At 48.2% G+C, this 19719-nt stretch overlaps 1 protein-coding gene across 34 annotated transcripts in view; it reads left to right on the top strand.

Annotated features, from left to right (window-relative positions):
* LOC119967772 (regulating synaptic membrane exocytosis protein 1-like) overlaps positions 1-19719 on the top strand; it is a 1070524-nt gene that overhangs the window by 428111 nt on the left and 622694 nt on the right. The window contains exon 1 of one of the 34 annotated variants that reach the window (XM_038800756.1): positions 10403-10537. The exons of 32 other annotated variants lie outside the window; for them this stretch is intronic. Coding sequence is in view for 1 of the 2 variants with exons in the window: in XM_038800754.1 (XP_038656682.1) it covers positions 10968-11081 (114 nt within the window). In the remaining variant the exon portion in view is untranslated. One more of the 34 variants, XM_038800754.1, reaches the window with a different exon arrangement.

Below are 19719 nucleotides of genomic sequence, written 5' to 3'. Positions count from 1 at the left end.
AGAGATAAAGGGCTGAGATTACAGAGATAAGGGGCTGAGATTACAGAGATAAGGGGCTGAGATTACAGAGGCAGGGGGCTGAGATTACAGAGACAGGGGGCTGAGATTACAGAGATAAGGGGCTGAGATTACAGAGATAAGGGGCTGAGATTACAGAGACAGGGGGCTGGATTCTCCGCAGCTACGTGCCAAAATCCTGAAACTCGATCGGCCGGAGAATTAGTTCCGACTGCGAAATTGGCTTTGTTGCCGATTTCCGATTCCCCAGACTCCCTAACAAGACTGAATCGCGGCACGTGCCGCGCAACCCAGAGAATCACATTTGGTGCCCTGACGCTCCGGGGCCTGAGCGATTCTGTGGCCCCGATGAGCTGAAGTCCCGACGGTGCGGTTCTAACCACGTGTAAAAAAAATCGTGAAGCCGGCTTGATGGCTGATGCGGCTGCGGGAGGAGGCGGGATTTAGCTTGGGGGGACCGCAGGCTCCCAAAACAGACGTGGCTGCTGCGGGTGGGCAGGGGGCTGCCGGGAAGGGACAGGCCGAGCAGTCGGGGAGTCCCCGACGTGACAGGGCGGTGCACACGCAACGGGCGCCATTACGCCGACCATCTTGTTGGGCACCCACCCCGAGCAGTGGTTGGGCGCAGGGTTAATGACACTTTGGTGGGTGCCGGCCCTCGGTGGGGGGCATGCGAGGCTGGAGTCCATGGTGCCAACCATGGTGACCATGTAGCCCAGGGTACGTGGTTGTGCACGGGAGAATGCACCATGATAACATTGTGTCCCCTCACCCCCTGCAGATCAGAATGTTTGGAACCACGCAGCGATGTTGGCCGCCGTGGCAGTAGGCCCCTCCATTATACATCCACCTGTGGCACAACGAGCTGGGATCATAGGGTTGCCAGTGGCAGCGGGTCCGGTCCATGGGATGGGGGATGATGCCAGCCCGCTCTGCGATGAGCTCCGAGCTGCACATCGTTAGATAATGTCTGACTCATGGCCACAGTAACGCCCTCCACCTTGGTGATCCCTACATACGAACTAGCCACTCCATCACATGGCCCTGTCATATCGCTGGGGTTGGGGTGATGCGGATATCTGGGGGGGGGGGGGGGTTGTAGTGGTTTGGGGGGCTGCACGGCATACCAACTGAGGCCCACTCTTCCATTACCCCTCACCCACAGTGGCCCTCATTTACTGCCCCACCCCCGCAGAGCACAGAGGCAGCTTTCTAGGTGATAACATGTGTTTAATGTGAAGAGGTATATACAGTCTGTGTCCTAGCCCTTATAACGGTACCCTGCACCCGTGCCAGCTTAATTGGTGTCTATCTTTCTTGCCTTACGGGATCTATCACTACACCTACGTCCGAGGTACTGCAGTGCTCTGGCATCTCCCCTGCAGGAGTCACCGGCACGGGCCCCAACAGCTCCTCCTTCCTTGGGGTGCCCGTTGGCCCCCGGACTCCTCTGGGGGGGGGGGATCGAGGATCGAGCACCACGACCGTGCTCGGGAGATGACTGGCCCGCGATTGGTGCCCACTGATCGTCGGGCCGGCGTCTCAAGAGGACGCACTCTTTCCCCTCCGCTGCCCCGCAAGATCAAGCCGCCACGTCTTGCGGGGCGGCTGAGGGGAAAGACGGCAACCGCGCATGCGTGGGTCTGAGCTGTCCAACCCGCGCATGCGCGGCTGACGTCATTAGGCTCCGCCGCGGTGTCATTCTTGGCGCGCCGGGCTTTGAAGCCAGGGACAAGGCCTGGCCGCCGAGTTTCCCGGTACGGCCCACCTATCCCCCGGGTAGGGGAGTATGGGGGGGCCGGGAGAGGCTTCCGACGCCGTCGTGAACCTCTCCAGGTTTCACGATGGCGTCGGGCCTTGCGGAGAATTCCGACCACTATCTCTTGATAATTTGGTGAATTCAGAATTATAAATGTTCTCAGTCGTGAATGTAAACCTGATGTGCTTCTGTTAAAAGGTGTTTCTTCTGTCTTCTGGATGTTGTTTGGGAAGTTATTAAGCATTACTTAGTGTTGTATTCTTTCGGGGTTGTATTTGAATGAATGGTTGCTAAGATGTCCACTGTATGTTTTAAAAAAGTTAACTTGAGTTCATAGAATAGCATTTGTTTTGCTTTTAAAACTACTTTTCTGCTGCAGCACACCTGTAGAGTGGGCCGTGTGCTCCCCATACCATAATCTATTAAAAGTTGTGGGTCAGGTGAACTCCATGATACACTTTGGGGTTCTCTAAACCCTGGCCCATAACAGTATCCTGTAAGTTTCAATAAGACGCATCCTCATGCTTCTAAACTCCAACGAGTACCAGCCCAGAGTTTTCAACCATTCCTAATATGACATGCTCTTCACTCCAGGGATCATTCTTGTGAACCTGCTCTGGACCCTTTCCAAGGGCAGCAATCCATCCTTAGATATGGGGCCCAAAACTGCTCAAAATACTTCAAGTGGCGTCTGACCAGAGCCTTACACAGCCTCAGCCTGGTCTTGTATTCTAGCCCTCTTAACATGAATGCTAACATTGCATTTGCTTCCGAACTGCCGACTGAACCTGCACGTTATCCTGAAGTGAAATTTGAACAAGGATTCCCAAGTCACTCTGTGCCTCCGATTTCCTTAACATTTCCCCATTTAGAAAATAGTCTATGCCTAAATTCTTCCTTCCAAAGTGCATAACCTCACACTTTTCCACATTGTATTCCACCTGCCGCTTCTTTGCCCACTCTCCAAGCCTGTCCAAGTCCTTCTGCAGCCTCCCCGCCCCCTCAATACTACCTGTCCCTCTACAGATCTTTGTATCGTCTGCAAATTTAGCAACAGTGCCTTCAGTTTCTTCTTCCAGATCATTAATGAATATTGTGAAAAGTTGTGGTCCCAGCACCCCACTAGTCACTGAGGCACACCACTAGTCACTGGCTGCCATCCTGAAAACAACCCCTTTATCCCCACTCTATGCCTTCTGCCAGTCAGCCAATCCTCTATCCATGCCAGGATCTTACCCTTAACACCATGGGCTCTTAACTTATTTAATAGTCTCCTATGCGGCACCTTGTCAAACGCTTTCTGGAAATCTAAATAAATCGAGTCCACTGGTTCTCCTTTGTCGAAGTTCCTTGTTATCTCTTCAAATAACTCTTAACAGATTTGTTAGACGTGACTTCCGTTTGACAAAGCCGTGCTGACTCAGTCCTATTTTATCATGTACTTTCAAGTACTGTCATCTCATCTTTAATAATGGACTTGAAAATCTTGCCACTAACGAAAGTCAAGCTAACCGGTCTATCATTTCCCGTCTTTTGCCTCCTTCCCTTCTTAAACAGCGGTGTTACATTAGCCACTTTCCAGTCCACTGGGACCTTTCCTGCCTCCAATGATTCCTGAAAGATCACCACCAATGCCTCCACAATTTCCTCAGTTATCACGTTTAGAACACTGGGGTGTAGTCCATCCGGTCCAGGTGACCTATCCACCTTCAGACCTTTCAGTTTCCCCAGAACCTTCTCCTTAGTGATGGCCACTGCACTCACCTCTGCCCCCTGATTCTCCTGGAGCTCTGACATCCCACTGGTGTCTTCCATCGTGAAGACTGATGCAAAATAACTATTCAGTTCCTCTGCCATTTCTTTGTTTCCTATTATTTCATCTCCAGCCACATTTTCCAGTGGCCCAATATCTATTTTTGCCTCTCTCTTACCTTTTATATATTGAAAAAAGCTCTTCCTATCTTCCTTTATATATTAACTAGTTGCACTCATATTTCATCCCCCCCCTCCCCCCCATTGCTATTTTATTTGTCCTCTGCTCGCTTTTAAAGGCTTCCCAATCCTCTGGCTTCCCACTAATCCTCGCCTCTTTGTATGCTTTTTCTGACACACAGTAGAGTTTGAGTTTCAGCTATTTATATCTCTTTGAGATTGAATGGGTTTCTGATCGGCAAGATTCTGTGGAATTCAATTCTGCAGCCAAGAGGTCAACAGGCTTACTGTGCACTGGGTATCCACTATGGACAATGGCAACTAATAAATCTTCAGGAAAGATCTGTGGTATTTTCACATCATTTCAATGTTTGGTCCCAAAATGTTTGCTTATTTGCAGGTCCTGTCCGCATACGCAGGCTATCTTTCAGCCTTATGCTGCTTCATGTATATTGGCAGACTGAGGTCAGCTGACCTTTCAACACCATGTTGTTTCAGAAAGGATTGTCAATTATCCATTTTGTTTTATAAGGAGTGTCCATTTTCCATAAATCCACAGATATAACTGCATGGGCATGACACACCTCCCTTGTCCCATGTCCCTTCCATGTCCTGTTCATGAACTTTCCTATCAACAAGTTCCCCATTCCACAACGGCCTTCCCCCAGAGTTCAAGAACTGTTAGGCTTTCACACAGCTTTCAAGAAGCCACCCACGTCACTGAAAGTCTGAAGCTCAGGGAAATTCAAAACTGAGGCAGGCACTTTTTTTTTGTTTTTGTTTTAAAATTTAGAGTGCTCAATTCATTTTCTTCCAATTAAGGGTCAATTTAATGTGGCCAATTCACCTACCCTGCACATCTTTGGCCCGTGAGGCAGCAATGCTATCCACTGAGCCACCGTGCTGCCCTAGGCAGGCACTATAAAGGTTGAACCTAATGTGGGAAGTGTCAGGTTATGACCCGCCATGTTTTTGTGCCGTCAAAATGGTGGCCGGTGGGAAATTAAAATTTACAGTCTCCCTTGACTCCATTTTTGACCGCATGATGTGGGTTTGCTCAGCATTGGGGCAGAGAAGTCTACTTTTCTGTCCTCAGGTGCCTACTTGCCTACTGAGTGTTTCACTTTTTCTTCATCTGTACTATTTTGCTTTTGTCCATTTTAGCTGTCCCCACAGCCACCTGCCAGCTTAAACTGTACACACACCCTGGATCAGCTCGTGCACAAACTCCTCCATTCCGGAGAAAATTGGTGAGAGGGTGTAAACTGATGGATCCACATTGAGGACACAAATCCAGGCCAGCTGGTATTCAACAGACACGTCACAAATACATCCAGTGCCTTCTGTGCTCAGAAGATTCAAATCTGAACATGTTTTTCATGATTACATTATTATTTATAAAGTTACGTTCTTCAGTTTACCAGCTGAACTGGTTGGGGGCTGCAGCAGGTGGACACATGGGAATTATACCAAGATTAATAAAGTAGATGAAGAAAACAGAATTTGCTAAGCTGAAATGTTCTACTATATCAGCTCTGGCTCTACTGATTTTGCTGAATTTGGATTAAGGGTGAAGCACTCACTTCTGACCATGTGTGCTGATCTCCAGAATTTATATATTCCATTTATCTGTAATTCCAATCAGAGGCACTCAGATGCATGCATTTCAGCAAATTCAATTCTTGTGGAGTTTAAGCTAACTGTTCAAATTTGCTTACAAAATTTTAAGCTATAGTCTATGCCCAAATGGGATGAGTGCTGCTCCATCAACATTCAAAAAGCTCAACATCATCCAGGACAGTGTTTTGCACGTCCTACAATGTACCATGTAAGTAAATGTGGTTGATCAGACAAATACCGATGAACATTTTTTCAGTGATCTCATTGCTTCCAAGGACCAGAAAAATCCGATTAAAAAAAGATGAAAACAAAACTGAAACTAGTAACAACTCTCTGGAAACCATTGAAACCAGGTGGAAAGCGATGGTGTTCCTGAACAACACATGACTTTGACACTAAAATGAAATCTGACATCCTCAGTAGGTCTGCTTTCCACAAGCTGAAAGTCACTGATTGGCCGGGGCAGCCGGTGCACGAGGGAACAAGAACAATGGAGAACTTTGGTGCATGTGATCCCAAACTCTCCATGGACGACATGAGGCAATGAAACTGGACCAGACCAGACCAAGGTATAGAACCTTGGTGAGGCCGCACTTGGAATTTTGCGGATAATTCTGGTTGCCGCACTACCAGAAGGATGTGGAGGCTTCGGAGAGGGTGCAGAGGAGGTTTAACAAGATGCTGCCTCGTCTGGAGGGTGTTAGCTATGTGGAGAGGCTGAATAGACTGAGGTTGAGGGGTGACCTTGTAGAGGTCTACAAGATTAAGAGGGGCATGGATAAAGTGGATGGGTAGGAACTCTTTCCCAGGGTGGAGGGGTCAGTCACCAGAGGGCATAGGTTTAAGGTCCATGGGGCAAAGTTTAGAGGAGATGTGTGAGGCAAGTTTTTTACGCAGAAGGTGGTGAGTGCCTGGAACGCGTGGCCAGGGGAGGTTGTGGAAGCAGATACTTTAATGGCGTTCAAAAGATATCTTGACAAATACCTTGATAGGATGTGTATAAAGGGATACAGCACAAGGAAGTGCTGAGGGTTTTGGACAAGGTTGCTATCATGACCGGTACAGGCTTGGAGGGCCGAAGGGCCTGTTCCTGTGCTGTATTGTTCTTTGTTCTCTGCCTCTGCGGTGATTACAAATTAACCGTAACCACAGCTTCATGTTTGGATTGCTACCCACTCCCTCATATTGAAGACCTATATATCACACTGGCAGGTGGCTCCACCTTCACAAAACTGGATATGAGCAATGCTTATCTGCAGCTCAAACTGCACGAGGCCCAGTGAAAATGCATTATGATCAACACACATTTTTTAAAAATTGGAGAATACCCAATTCATTTTTACCAATTAAGGGGCAATTTAGCATGGCCAATCCACCTACCCTGCACATCTTTGGGTTGTGGGGGCGAAACCCACGCAAACACGGGGAGAATGTGCAGACTCCACATGGACAGTGACCCAGGGCCGGGATTGAACCGGGGACCTCAGCGCTATAAGGCAGCAATGCCAACCACTGCGCTACCGTGCTGCCCCACGATCAAAACCCATGGGTATTCCCAACTTCCATTCGGTGTCCCTTCGGCCTGCACCGTTTTTCAACAAGTCACACAAGGTATGTTGCACGTTGCTTTCTATTTTGACAATGCCATAATTACGGGGGAGACAGAACACTTCAAAAACCTTGAGCAGTTTTGCCATGGTTTTCAGAATATGACGTCCGTCTGCGTAAAGTGAAGTGCATCCTCAGTGCCCAGGAAGTAGTATATTTGGGCTGCTGGATGGTCTGGGATGGCTTACACCCAGTCCAGAACAAAGTGCAGGCAATAACGATTAGGTGCTACCTAATGCGCCGGAGCTTCACTCTTTCTTGGGTCTGACAAATTATTATGACCATTTTATACCAAATTTGGCAACAATCCTGGCCCCCCACCTCCATTTTCTGCTGCCGGAGAAACTGATCTTGGGTTTGGGGTGCTGACCAGGAGACTGCATTTCGATTCGTGAAACGGACGTTGGTTTCACTCATTTTAATGCTGCTAAACCCCTTTATTTAACATGTGACGCATCTCCATAGGGGATTGGTGCCGTCCTTTCCCACTACATGGATGATGGCCCCGACTGTGCAATAGCCTCTGCCTCCAGGAGGCTGATGGCTGCAAAATGCAATTATGCCCATACAAAAAAAAGATCTGGCAGTTGTCTTTGGAGTTAAACACTTTCCCCAGATGTTTACGGCTGCCATTTTGTCATCACATCAGATCATATGCCTTTTCGTGAGGACAAGGGGGTGCCGCCCTATCGCGTCAGCCCGGATCCAGAAGTGGGCTCTGTTATTAGCTGTGTGACAATACTCATTCGAGCATCGTCCTGGCACATCGATTGGAAATGCTGACGTGTTAAGTTGACTCCCGTTGCCGGTTATCTCGGTGGATCTGTCTACAGCTGACAAAAACGTGGCAGTCCTCAATTTCATGGACACCTTGCCAATGATGGCTACTTTCATCCGCGATTGGATACAGTCAGATCCAGTGTTAGCAAACGTGCAACATTTGGTTTTATCCGGTGGACCACGCCGACATGGGACAGCACGGTAGCATTGTGGATAGCACAATCGCTTCACAGCTCCAGGGTCCCAGGTTCGATTCCGGCTTGGGTCACTGTCTGTGCGGAATCTGCACGTCCTCCCTGTGCGTGCGTGGGTTTCCTCCGGGTGCTCCGGTTTCCTCCCACAGTCCAAAGATGTGCAGGTTAGGTGGATTGGCCATGATAAATTCCCGTTAGTGTCCAAAATTGCCCTTAGTGTTGGGTGGGGTTGCTGGGTTATGGGGATAGGTTGGAGGTGTTAACCTTGGGTAGGGTGCTCTTTCCGGGAGCCGGTGCAGACTTGATGGGCCGAATGGCCTCCTTCTGCACTGTAAATTCTATATGTAAATCTATATGACAGCTCCAGTGGAGTTGAAGACTTTTTTGACCAAAATGTCGGATTGACCGGCGGAGAAGGTGTCCTCTGGTGGGGCAAAAGAGCCGTCATGCCTGAAAAAGGCCAACGGTTAGTTTTGAAAGACCTTCATGCTGCTTATTTGCGCATAACCAAAATGAAAAAGCTGGAAAGGAGTTACATCTGGTGGCCCAGCACTGCCTTGTACGTCAGACCCTTCATAAGCTTCCAGCAACAGAGCCTTTGCATCCATGGGAGTGGGCTTCACTTCCCTGTACCGTGTTCACAAGGGTTTTGCTGGCCCATTCTTGACTACAATTTCCTCATTTTGATGGATGAGCACTCACGTGACTCGAGGTCCACAAAGTGACGTCCATCACCTCCCACACAACCATTGAGCACATCCTTTTGTGCCAGGGCTTAGCAGGGGTGCTTGTTACAGACAATGGGGCCTCATTTACTTGCGAGGATTTCACTACCTTCACAAAGGCCAATGGCATTTGCCATGTTCGCACTGCGCCCTATCATTCGGTATCTAATGGATTGGTGGAGTGTACCATGTAGACACTGAAGAAACAACCCATAGGTTTGATGGAGTGAGAGATTAAGCGTGATGGGTAGAGTGAATGTGGACGGTGAGAGTGAGAGAGTGCGGGCGGCGAGAGTGCGGGACGGCGAGAGTGCCGGACGGCGAGGGGACAGGCGGTGAGGGTGAGAGAATGCAACAGTGTGAATGTGAATGGGAGAGTCAGTATACCTCACTCCCAGTCTCCAGATCCCTCACTCACTCTCTGTACCCCACACAAACTCAGACACTTATTTACAGTGGGTGAGTGATTGAGCACCCTGAGACTGGGAGTGAGCTGGCTAGGCACACAGTAGTCATTTTCATTAATTACTATCTTTAACTTATCAAATAAATGCCATGATATTGCCTTAGTTTCATTCAGCATTTTAAACAAAAAATTTTATTTAGAAGAATTTGAATTAATTATTGTGCCAAATGTCATCTTTCTGAAGTGTTCATCGCCTCCTTGACTGAGAAAAATGTACATGTGTCCCCCCTGCGAAAACCAGTTGGACAGGCCTAATTTAACTGTCACAGATGATGCCAGCCCATATTCCCATTCTGCACACTGACAGACCACCAGCAAGGGGAAGGTCATTGGGTCGAAATCAGGACCCCTCACTTCGTATTTTCTTTTAATCCAGGGTAACAAAGGCCAAATGAATGATGTTCATAACTACTGCCCAAGCTGACACGCATTCAACAGCACAGTGCATGGGTCAAATGTGGGACCTTTCTGACATCTATGGAAAAGCTTCCCTGGTGGTCTAGTAGTTAGGATTCGGCGCTCTCACTGTCACGTCCCGGGTTCAGTTCCCATCAGGGAATTAAATTTGGGCAGCACGGTGGTACAGTGGCAGGTGGTACCCTCACAGCGGCAGGGACCCGTGCTCAGTTCCGCCTCTTTGTATGGAGTTTGCACATTCTTCCCATGTCTGTGTGGGCTCCCTCCGGGTGCTCCGGTTTCCTCCCACTGTCCAAAGATGTGCGGGTTAGGTGGATTGGCCATGCTAAATTGCCCCTTAATATCTAGGGATGTCCCGGTTAGGTTCTGGGTTACGGGAATAAGGCGGGATGAACGGGGGAATGTAAATAGGTAGAGTTCTCATTCGAGGGGTTGGTGCAGATTCGATGGGCCGAATGGCCTCCTTATGTACTGTAGGGATTCTGTGATTCTAAGCTGCTCATTAAATGAACTCACCAAGAGAGTTTTCACAAATATAGTTCACATTAAATCTCTGAGCTTGAGTGCTTTTCATTTGTAACAAGGTTAATTTACTTTTCAAATTTATATTCATAATGTGTTTTGTAATACTGGTGCGTTTTAAATTACATCAGATCAGCTTGGGAAGAGGCATTTAGTAATCCTCCAGAGATTAGAATTTTAAAAAACATTTTCATCATGCATTGTGCTGCATTTGGATGATGCTTCTTGTGAAAGATTAAAGCCAAATTAGATCCTCGTAATCGTCAGCAGAGCATTTTTTTGTTGGTAGCCTGACATCTGTGGATTGTTGCACTGAGTTTGGCTTAGTTTGGACGGAATCCAAATAATTGCAATCAAGCTCAGGTCCTCGGGTGTATGTCAAGCTCTCACCACCATTGACTCTGAGGATCAGTATAGGCTGAATGTTTTTGGGTTGGCTTTGATTCGACAGCATTGTTGCTGCTGAGCCAGTCACTCCGGATCGCGAGGATGAAAGGTTAAGTTCTGCTATTGTTGGTATTGCTGTGTGTCTATAAGTATAGATGTTATTATAAATGTCATGTACTGTGGGTGCCGATACCCTTTGATGGCTAATGCATCGATTGCGCTGCAGATTTCGAGTTCTCACGGGGAGAGCAATGCCATCTTAAGGTACAATGGGAAAATGAGAAAATTGCTGAGAAAACCGAAATGCTAGATTGAAGATTAATGAACTTTCAAGTATTGCGAATCAGGGAAACCATTTCTACCTGAAATAATAGAGCTCATATTCTGAGGGGGATTCAGAGGAGGATATTTCTTGAAGTCATGTTGAAGATTGCAGATGGCAAATTCCTGATCCCAGCCTACCCAGAAGGAGAGAGAGAATACGTTTCTGTATCCAGTTCAAATTGGAACGCAATTCACTTCCAAATCTGTCGGCGCACATGATGACAGATAGCTTACAGCCTTATCAGAGATCAGGTATCCATTTGTTGGAACAGCTTCTGACTCTCACGACTATTGTGAAGGAAAGGGAGATATCAGTTTTTCATGATGGGGTAAGAAAGAAAATTAAAATTTGGAAATAAAAAGGAAAGCTACAATGCTAAATTTGAAATATCTTAATAAGCATGCATATGAATGTTAAAACTTCATTATTTATTGTACTTGAATTGGGTTATACTACATCAAGAAATTGTACCTTCATTGAAAGTAATTCAGATACTTATTCCTTGTCTTTGGTTGGAAGTTGTTTATTTTCTTTTTATTCATTCACCTGTAGCTGCGGTTTACTCCATCCTCAAATCTTAACTGAAGGGATCTCTCAGTTTCAGACAGGCAGAGGTATTCAAACTGTGGCATTTAGTTAGGATTTTGCCAGCTAGCAATGCTTGTCAATCACTGCTGATTATCTTGTTTTATTTTGGATTAGTTACAGTGTTCTGCACAGATTTTTATTCTTCTAAAAGGAAGAAAGGAAACACTGTGGGCCTGAGTTTGCTGTCAAAATAGCAACGAGGTGTGTGAATACAGAAGCCACAGAAACTTCTGGTAACAAGCAGATCCACAGTTAGGGGCCGGCACTTTGGCACAGTGGGTAGCACTGCTGCCTCGCAGCGCCAGGGTTCAATTCTGGCCATGGGCCACTGTCTGTGTGGAGTTTATGCATTCGCCCCATGTCTCCATGGGTTTCCTCCCGGGTTTTTGGGTTTCCTCCCAAAGTCCAAAAATGTGCAGGTTAGGTGGATTGGCCATTCTAATTTGTTCCTGTGTGCCCAACAGTTAGGTGGGGTTATGAGGTTCCAGGGACAGGGTGTGGCAACAGGCCTAGTTAGAGTGCGCTTTCAGATGGCTGATGCAGACTTCATAGAACCATAGAACCCCTGCAGTGTAAAGGAAGGCCATTGGACACGAAGGGGAAATTGATCATGGCCAATCCACCTCACTTGCACATCTTTGAACTGTGGGAGGAACCCATGCAGACACTGGGAGAACGTACAAAGTCCTCACAGTCATCCAAGGCCGGAATTGAACCCGGGTCCCTGGTGCTGTGAGGCAACAGTGCTAACCACTTCCACCGTACTGTCCCTTTTTGTGATCAGCCAACATTAAATATTGATGGTGTCAGGGAGGAACTAGTTGGGAGAAGTTACTGAACATGAACAGGTCCTTCATTATTATTCTGTATCATGGTTAGCCACACCAACCTCCTGTCAATTTTTTCCTCCACTGTGCATCAAGGTGGAGCTCCACCTGCATGGTTCCATTCCTATGTGTCCATTTACAGCCAGATAATTCACCCTGGAGTCTTCTCTTGGCAAGAATCTTAAACAGAGGATTACACTTTCCTCTTAGGTTAAGACCCTCTAATAAGTATCAATGATGCTAAAGAACGATGCTAAAGAAAGAATGGGGCAGCACGGTAGCATGGTGGTTAGCATAAATGCTTCACAGCTCCAGGGTCCCAGGTTCGGTTCCCGGCTGGGTCACTGTCTGTGCGGAGTCTGCACGTCCTCCCCGTGTGTGCGTGGGTTTCCTCCGGGTGCTCTGGTTTCCTCCCACAGTCCAAAGATGTGCGGGTTAGGTGGATTGGCCATGCTAAATTGCCCGTAGCGTCCTAAAAAGTAATGTTAAGGGGGGGGTGTTGGGTTACGGGTATAGGGTGGATATGTGGGTTTGAGTAGGGTGATCATTGTTCGGCACAACATCGAGGGCCGAAGGGCCTGTTCTGTGCTGTACTGTTCTATGTTCTATAACTTTGGATACAGCTTCTATTTTATGTGGAAGACTTTCATTCACTCACTAAGCAATAGTATATACTCAGTATACCAATTGCTCAGGAAGACCCATGGCAGGAGCTCAGTCCTTAGTGGTCAGTCTGCTGAACAAATTATTTTTCATGACATTCCATGATCGACTAAGTCAGGCTCCCTGGCTGTTGCCACAATGTCCTTGTGGACTGCGGCTATACCCCTTTGTGACAACTGTGGTACCTCAGGTATCGGTGCTAGGACCCCAGCCAATCACAATACATATTGTGGGGCAGCACGGTAGCCTTGTGGATAGCACAATCGCTTCACAGCTCCAGGGTCCCAGGTTCGATTCCGGCTTGGGTCACTGTCTGTGTGGAGTCTGCACATCCTCCCCGTGTGTGCGTGGGTTTCCTCCGGGTGCTCCGGTTTCCTCCCACAGTCCAAAGATGTGCGGGTTAGGTGGATTGGCCATGATAAATTGCCCTTAGTATCCAAAATTGCCCTTAGTGTTGGGTGGGGTTACTGGGTAATGGGGATAGGGTGGAGGTGTTGACCTTGGATAGGGGGTAGGGTGCTCTTTCCAAGAGCCGGTGCAGACTCGATGGGCCGAATGGCCTCCTTCTGCACTGTAAATTCTATGTAATCTATATTGATGATTTTGATGAGGGAACTAAATGTAATATCTCCAAGTTTGCAGTTCACACAAAGTTGGGTGGGAGGGTGAGCAAAACGTGTGATTTAGACAAGTTGAGTGAGTGGGCAAATAAGTGGCAGATGGAGCATAATGTGGGTAAATACATTTTGGTGGCAAAATCAGGAAGGCAGATTATTATCTGAATGTGCAACGAGATCTTGGTGTCCTTCTGCACTGTCACTGAAGGCAAGCATGCAGTCACAGCAGGCAGTAAAGAAGGCAAATGGTCTGTTTGTCTTAATAACAAGAAGATTCGAGTGCAGGAGCAGGGCTGTCTTTCTACAATTGGTAAGGCCACACCTGGAATATTGTGTGCAGTTTTGGTCTTATCTGAGGAAGGGTGTTCTTGCTGTACTGGGAGTGCAGCAAAGGCTTACTGGACTGATTTCTGGGATGACGGGATTGACATATATTCTCTGGAGTTCAGAAGAATGAGGGTGGATCACATAGAACCTGATAAAATTCTCACAGGACTAGACAGGGTAAATGCAGGAAGAATGTTTCTGATGGTGGGTGGGTCCAGAACCAGGGATCAGAGTCTGAGGGTCTGGGGTAGACCATTTTGGACTGAGATGAGGAGACATTTCTTCATCCTGAGAGTGGTGAACGTGTGAAATTAGCTGAAAGCCTTTGAGACGAAAACATTGCATGTTTTCAGGAAGGAATTGGATATTGCACTTGGGGCGAAAGGGATCAAGGGATATGGGTGGAAAGTGGGAATTGTGGAGTTCATTCCCACAGGAAGTAGTTGATGCTAAAACTTTGAATATATTCAAGAGGCGGCTGGATATAGCACTTGGGGAGAATGGGATCAAAGGCTCTGGGGAGAAAGCAGGATTAGGCTATAGAGTTGGATGATCAGCCATGATCGTGATGAATGGCGGAGCAGGCTCGAAGGGCCAAAAGGTCTCCTCCTGCTCCTATCTTCTATGTATCTATGTAACAGATTATTGAGTTGGACGATCAGCCATGATAATGAATGGCAGAGCGGGCTGGAAAGGCTGAATGGCCTCCTCCTATTTTCTATGTTTTTGACCCGGCTCTGTTTACACACACTGTGTAATGGAGGGCATCAGGCGTAGCCCACCCCCCTCCAGTGCCAGGATGCCATGCCCCAGGGACTCATCCAGCGACGGGGAGGGCAGCCACAGCAACAGCCCCCGTCCCAGTCAACTCACAACGCCACAACACGGGATGGAGACACATGGGACAGCCGGGCAGGATACCATGACACAGGGGACCGGCACCGATGACACGGACACACAGGACACAACAACCCAGGGCACCCACGCACAGGGGACAGCAGACAGGGCACCCACACACAGGGGACGGACAGACAGGACACCCACACACAGGGGACGGATGGGCGGGACACCACGACACGGGACTGACACCGATGACATGGACACACAGGAAACAAGAACCCAGGGCACCCACAGACAGGGGACAGCAGACAGGGCACCCACACACAGGGGACGGACGCCCAGGACACCCACACACAGGGGACGGACAGACAGGACACCCACACACAGGGGACGGACAGACAGGACACCCACACACAGGGGACGGACAGACAGGACACCCACACACAGGGGACGGCAGACAGGGCACAGCACCCCAGGGACGGACGGACAGGACACCCAGACACAGGGGATGGCAGACAGGACACAGCACCCCAAGGATGGACGGACAGAACACACCCACCCCAGGCACCTCGGACTTCGGGTCCGATGAGGACCTCAACGTAACGCCAATGCTATCTCCTACACCCTCCACCATCGCAGAGACACACCTCTGTTGGTCAGCTTAGCGATGAGGCTTCTGGTACAGTCACTGGTGCGTAGGGTGGAGGTAGGAGCAGCCATGGGGCCGGACGGTCGGAGGGCAGACCGGCCCCAGAAACCAGCTGCCGCACCGACGGGTCCCGGTTTCCTGAGGTTCCCACACCCACCGATAGGCTCAATGCAGTCAGGGACCCAGGCACAAGTGAAGGGAATGACAGCCGGCTTCCAGCACCTGCAGATGCAGGTGGAGGAGTCCAACTGGTTGCAGGAGCTGGGAGTGGTGTCGGTCATGCTTGCCACGATGATAGTGACATTTAAGGGGCATCTTGGCAAATACATGAATAGGATGGGAATAAAGGGATACGGACCCAGGAAGTGTAGACGATTGCAGTGTAGTCGGGCAACATGGTCGGCACAGGCTTGGAGGGCCGAAGGGCCTGTTCCTGTGCTGTACTTTTCTTTGCTATTTGTTCTTTGTTCTATAAAACAAGTAATCTGTTTATTTATTTATTTATTAAGTGGCATTTGAAATGTACAATATTGGATTGGATTTGTTTATTGTCACAATGTACAGTGAAAAGTATTTTTCTGCAAGCAGCTCAACAGATCATTAGGTACATGGAAAGAAAAGGGAATAAAAGAAAATACATAATAGGGCAACACAGGGTGCACAATGTAACTACATAAGCACTGGCATCGGATGGAGCATACAGGGTATAGTGTTAATGAGGTGAGTCCATAAGAGGGTCATTTAGGAGTCTGGTAACAGCGGGGAAGAAGCTGTTTTTGAATCTGTTTGTGCGTGTTCTCAGACTTCAGTATCCCCTGCCTGATGGAAGAAGTTAGAAGAGTGAGTAAGCCGGGTGGGAGGGACCTTTGATTATGCTGCCCGCTTTCCCCAGGCAATGGGAGGTGTAGATGGAGTCAAATGTTGCTAATTTGAATTAATGGCAGGTGACTTGGTGATTTAAAGTTTTTCCTTTTGTTTAAGAATAATTTAAGTGTTAATTATAAAGCTATTTCGTTGATATTAGTGTGGTTAATTTTGTGTTTAAATTAAATTTTGTTTTAACATAAAAGATGTTAAGGGCAGCATGGTAGCATAGTGGTTAGCATCAATGCTTCACAGCTCCAGGGTCCCAGGTTCGGTTCCCGGCTGGGTCACTGTCTGTGCGGAGTCTGCACGTCCTCCCCGTGTGTGCGTGGGTTTCCTCCGGGTGCTCCGGTTTCCTCCCACAGTCCAAAGATGTGCGGGGTTAGGTGGATTGGCCATGCTAAATTGCCCGTAGTGTCCTAAAAAGTAAGGTTAAGGGGGGAGTTGTTGGGTTACGGATATAGGGTAGATACGTGAGTTTGAGTAGGGTGATCATTGCTCGGTACAACATCGAGGGCTGAAGGGCCTGTCCTGTGCTGTACTGTTCTAAATTCTAAAGATACCGATTGGTCAAAGTCATCGCTCCTGCTGTGAAGTATCCTTTCCTCACAGTTTTACCCAATAAAATACTGGGGTCTGGTTTTGTATCCGAACAGAAGTTAATGGAAGAAATATCTTTGACCACATTGTGATCTGCACTAATATCCTTGAGTGCCTGCAGGAAAAAGAAATGGTGGGTCCTGTGGATGGTTCCATTAGCAGTCTGTCATGTCATTTGACAGGTCGCCTCTTTGCCAGAATTTTCAAACATGCACCAAGATGTAGCCTGGCTGCTGTTGAAAAAGCCCACCCAGTCAGATTCTTCCTGTATGTTCGGAATCTCATCCCCTCCACACATTGCTGTGATGGGGAAACATAGGAACATAAAAAAATAGGAGCAGGAGGAGGCTATTTGGCTTTTGACGCCTGCTCCACTATTCATTATGATCATCGCTGATCATTCACTTCAGTAGCCTAACCCATAACCTTTTACCCCCTTCACCGTAAATGCTAGAACTGGCTGTTTCTTGAAAATGTACAATGTTTTAGCATCAACTACTTCCTGTGGTAACAAATTCCACAAGCCAACCACTCTCTGGATGAAGAAAATTCTCCTCATCTCTGTCCTAAATAGTATGCCCCATAGTTCTGGACCCACCCACCATCGGGAACATCCTTCCTGCCCCTACCCTGACTAGTACTGTTAGAATTGTATAGGATTCTATGAGATCCCCCCCTCATCCTTCTGAACTCCAGCGAATACAATCCTAACCAATTAAATCTCTCCTCGTATGTCAGTCTCGCCATCCCCGGAGTCAGCCCTGTTAACCTTCTCTGCATTCCCTCTAGAGCGAGAACATCCTTCCTCACGTTAGGAGACCAAAACTGCACACGATATTCCAGGTTTAGCCTCACCAAGGCCCTGTGTAATTACAGCAGGACATCCCTGCTCCTGTACTTGAAACCTCTCACAATGAAGACCAGCACATCATTTGCCTTCTTTGCCTCCTGCTGGTGCACAAGGACACCCAGGTCTCGTTGCATATTCCCCTCTCCTAATTTATGACCATTCAGATAATAGTCTGCCTTCTTGTTTTTGCTACCAAATGGATAACCTTGCGTTTCTCCAAATTGTACTGCATCTGCCATTCATTTACCCACTCACTCAAACTCAAGCAGGGTAGCATGGTAGGACATTTGGTAACACTGTTTCTTCACAGCTCCAGGGTCTCAGGTTTGATTCCCGGCTTCGGCCATTGTCTGTGGAGTTTGAACATTCTCGCCGTGTCTGGGTTTCCTCCAGTTTCCTTCCACAAGTCCCGAAAGATGTGCTGTTAGGTAATTTGGACATTCTGAATTTTCCTGAACAGGCGCCAGAATGTGGCGACTCGGGGCTTTTCACAGTAACTTCATCGCAGTGTTAATGTAAGCCTACTTGTGACAATATCTAACCCTCTGACTATCTTATATGTTATAGAGATATCTTATAGAGATTATGATTAAACCAAAATGTAGGGTGCAAGATGATAGCCAGCAGAATTCTTCAAATACAATTGGCCCAATCTAACGGAAACATTTCTAAGTGTCATTTCAGGTGGGGTTGGCTGGACTTTCCCCCCAGCTCTTGTTGACGAGTTCCCCACCATTGTCTAACCACACTGAGTCACTTTTATGGGCCTTTGGCAGTTCCTTCCCAGTTAGCCCACACTTCTAATTATTTTCATTACTTGGGAGCTGAATCCACTTGCCAGACTGGCTCCAGAGATTTGGCCACCATTTTGAAAGGATGCCCCAATCGCAAAGTGAGCTTGAATGTTCTCCCCCCCAATCATGGCCAATGTTACCGCCACACACATTCATGGGCATTACCCCACACTCCCACGGGGGGTTTCACGGTGCTTGAACAAACGTATATACGTGGGAAGGTGTCGATAGTGCAGATACATGGCAAACGAAGGTTAAATCGATGAATTCAGTCACAAAATTTACAAAAGTTCAGTCTTTGTGGTGGGCGACAAATTCTTGTCGATCGCCGCAGAGGTGGATCAGGAGCCGCCTGCACGTGGATAGGTGGGATTGCTGCCATCACGGTGGTTGCGTGGGCCGGTAGGATCACTGGCAGGTCGATGGCCTCATGGTAGGGTACGTCCGGAGGAAGTATGATGGCCGGCGGAGCATTGCAGTCAGGTGGGGCGTGGAACTCTTCGCAATGCCTGTCTGTTGTGCCGTAGCAGGGAGCCATCAGCCATGCGGACAAGGAAAGATCTTGGAGCAACTTGTTTGACAACAACAGCTGTGGCTGACCAGCCGCCTTCAGGCAACTGGATGCGAACATGATCGGCTGGAGCCAGCTCGGGTAGATCCGTGGCATGAGCATCATATGTGACCTTCTGTTGGGCCTGGGACTGCTGCATTTTTTGTAAAACCGTGAGGTGGTCAAGGTTTGCAACATGGATGGCTGGAACTGTGGCCCTCAGAGGGCGATTCATGAACCAGTGGGGTTGCCCTGTATGCCAGCATTGCCAGGTTGAAGTCGGAGCTTGAGTCTGCAACTTTGCACAGCAACTGCTTGACAATATGGACCCCTTTCTCGTCCTTCCCGTTTGATTGCGGGTAGTGGGGACTGGAGGTAACGTGACGGAAGTTGTAGGACTGTGCAAATTCCGACCATTCCTGGCTGTAAAAGTGGACCGTTGTCGCTCATTACCATGAGCGGTATCCCATGCCTGGCGAACGTTTCTTTGCAGGCTTTGATGACCGCCTTCGACGTGAGGTCAGACAGTTTCACCACTTCTGGGTAACTGGAGGAGTAGTCAGCCAGGAGTATGTAGTCACGCCCCTTGGCGTGGAAAAGGTCTACACCTACTGTGGACCATGGAGAGGTCACGATCTCGTGCTGTTGCAGTGTTTCCTGGGGTTGAGCTGGTTGAAATTTCTGACAGGTGGGGCAGTTGAGGACCGTGTTGGCAATGTCCTGGTTAATGCCCGGCCAATAAACCGCCTCCCGAGCTCTGCGTCGGCATTTCTCGACTCCAAGGTGACCCTCATGGA

Source organism: Scyliorhinus canicula, chromosome 6 (assembly GCF_902713615.1).
Source record: "Scyliorhinus canicula chromosome 6, sScyCan1.1, whole genome shotgun sequence".
NCBI lineage: Eukaryota > Metazoa > Chordata > Chondrichthyes > Carcharhiniformes > Scyliorhinidae > Scyliorhinus > Scyliorhinus canicula.
Note: the sequence above shows the minus strand (reverse complement) of the source record. Positions and strands in the feature narration are given on the sequence as shown.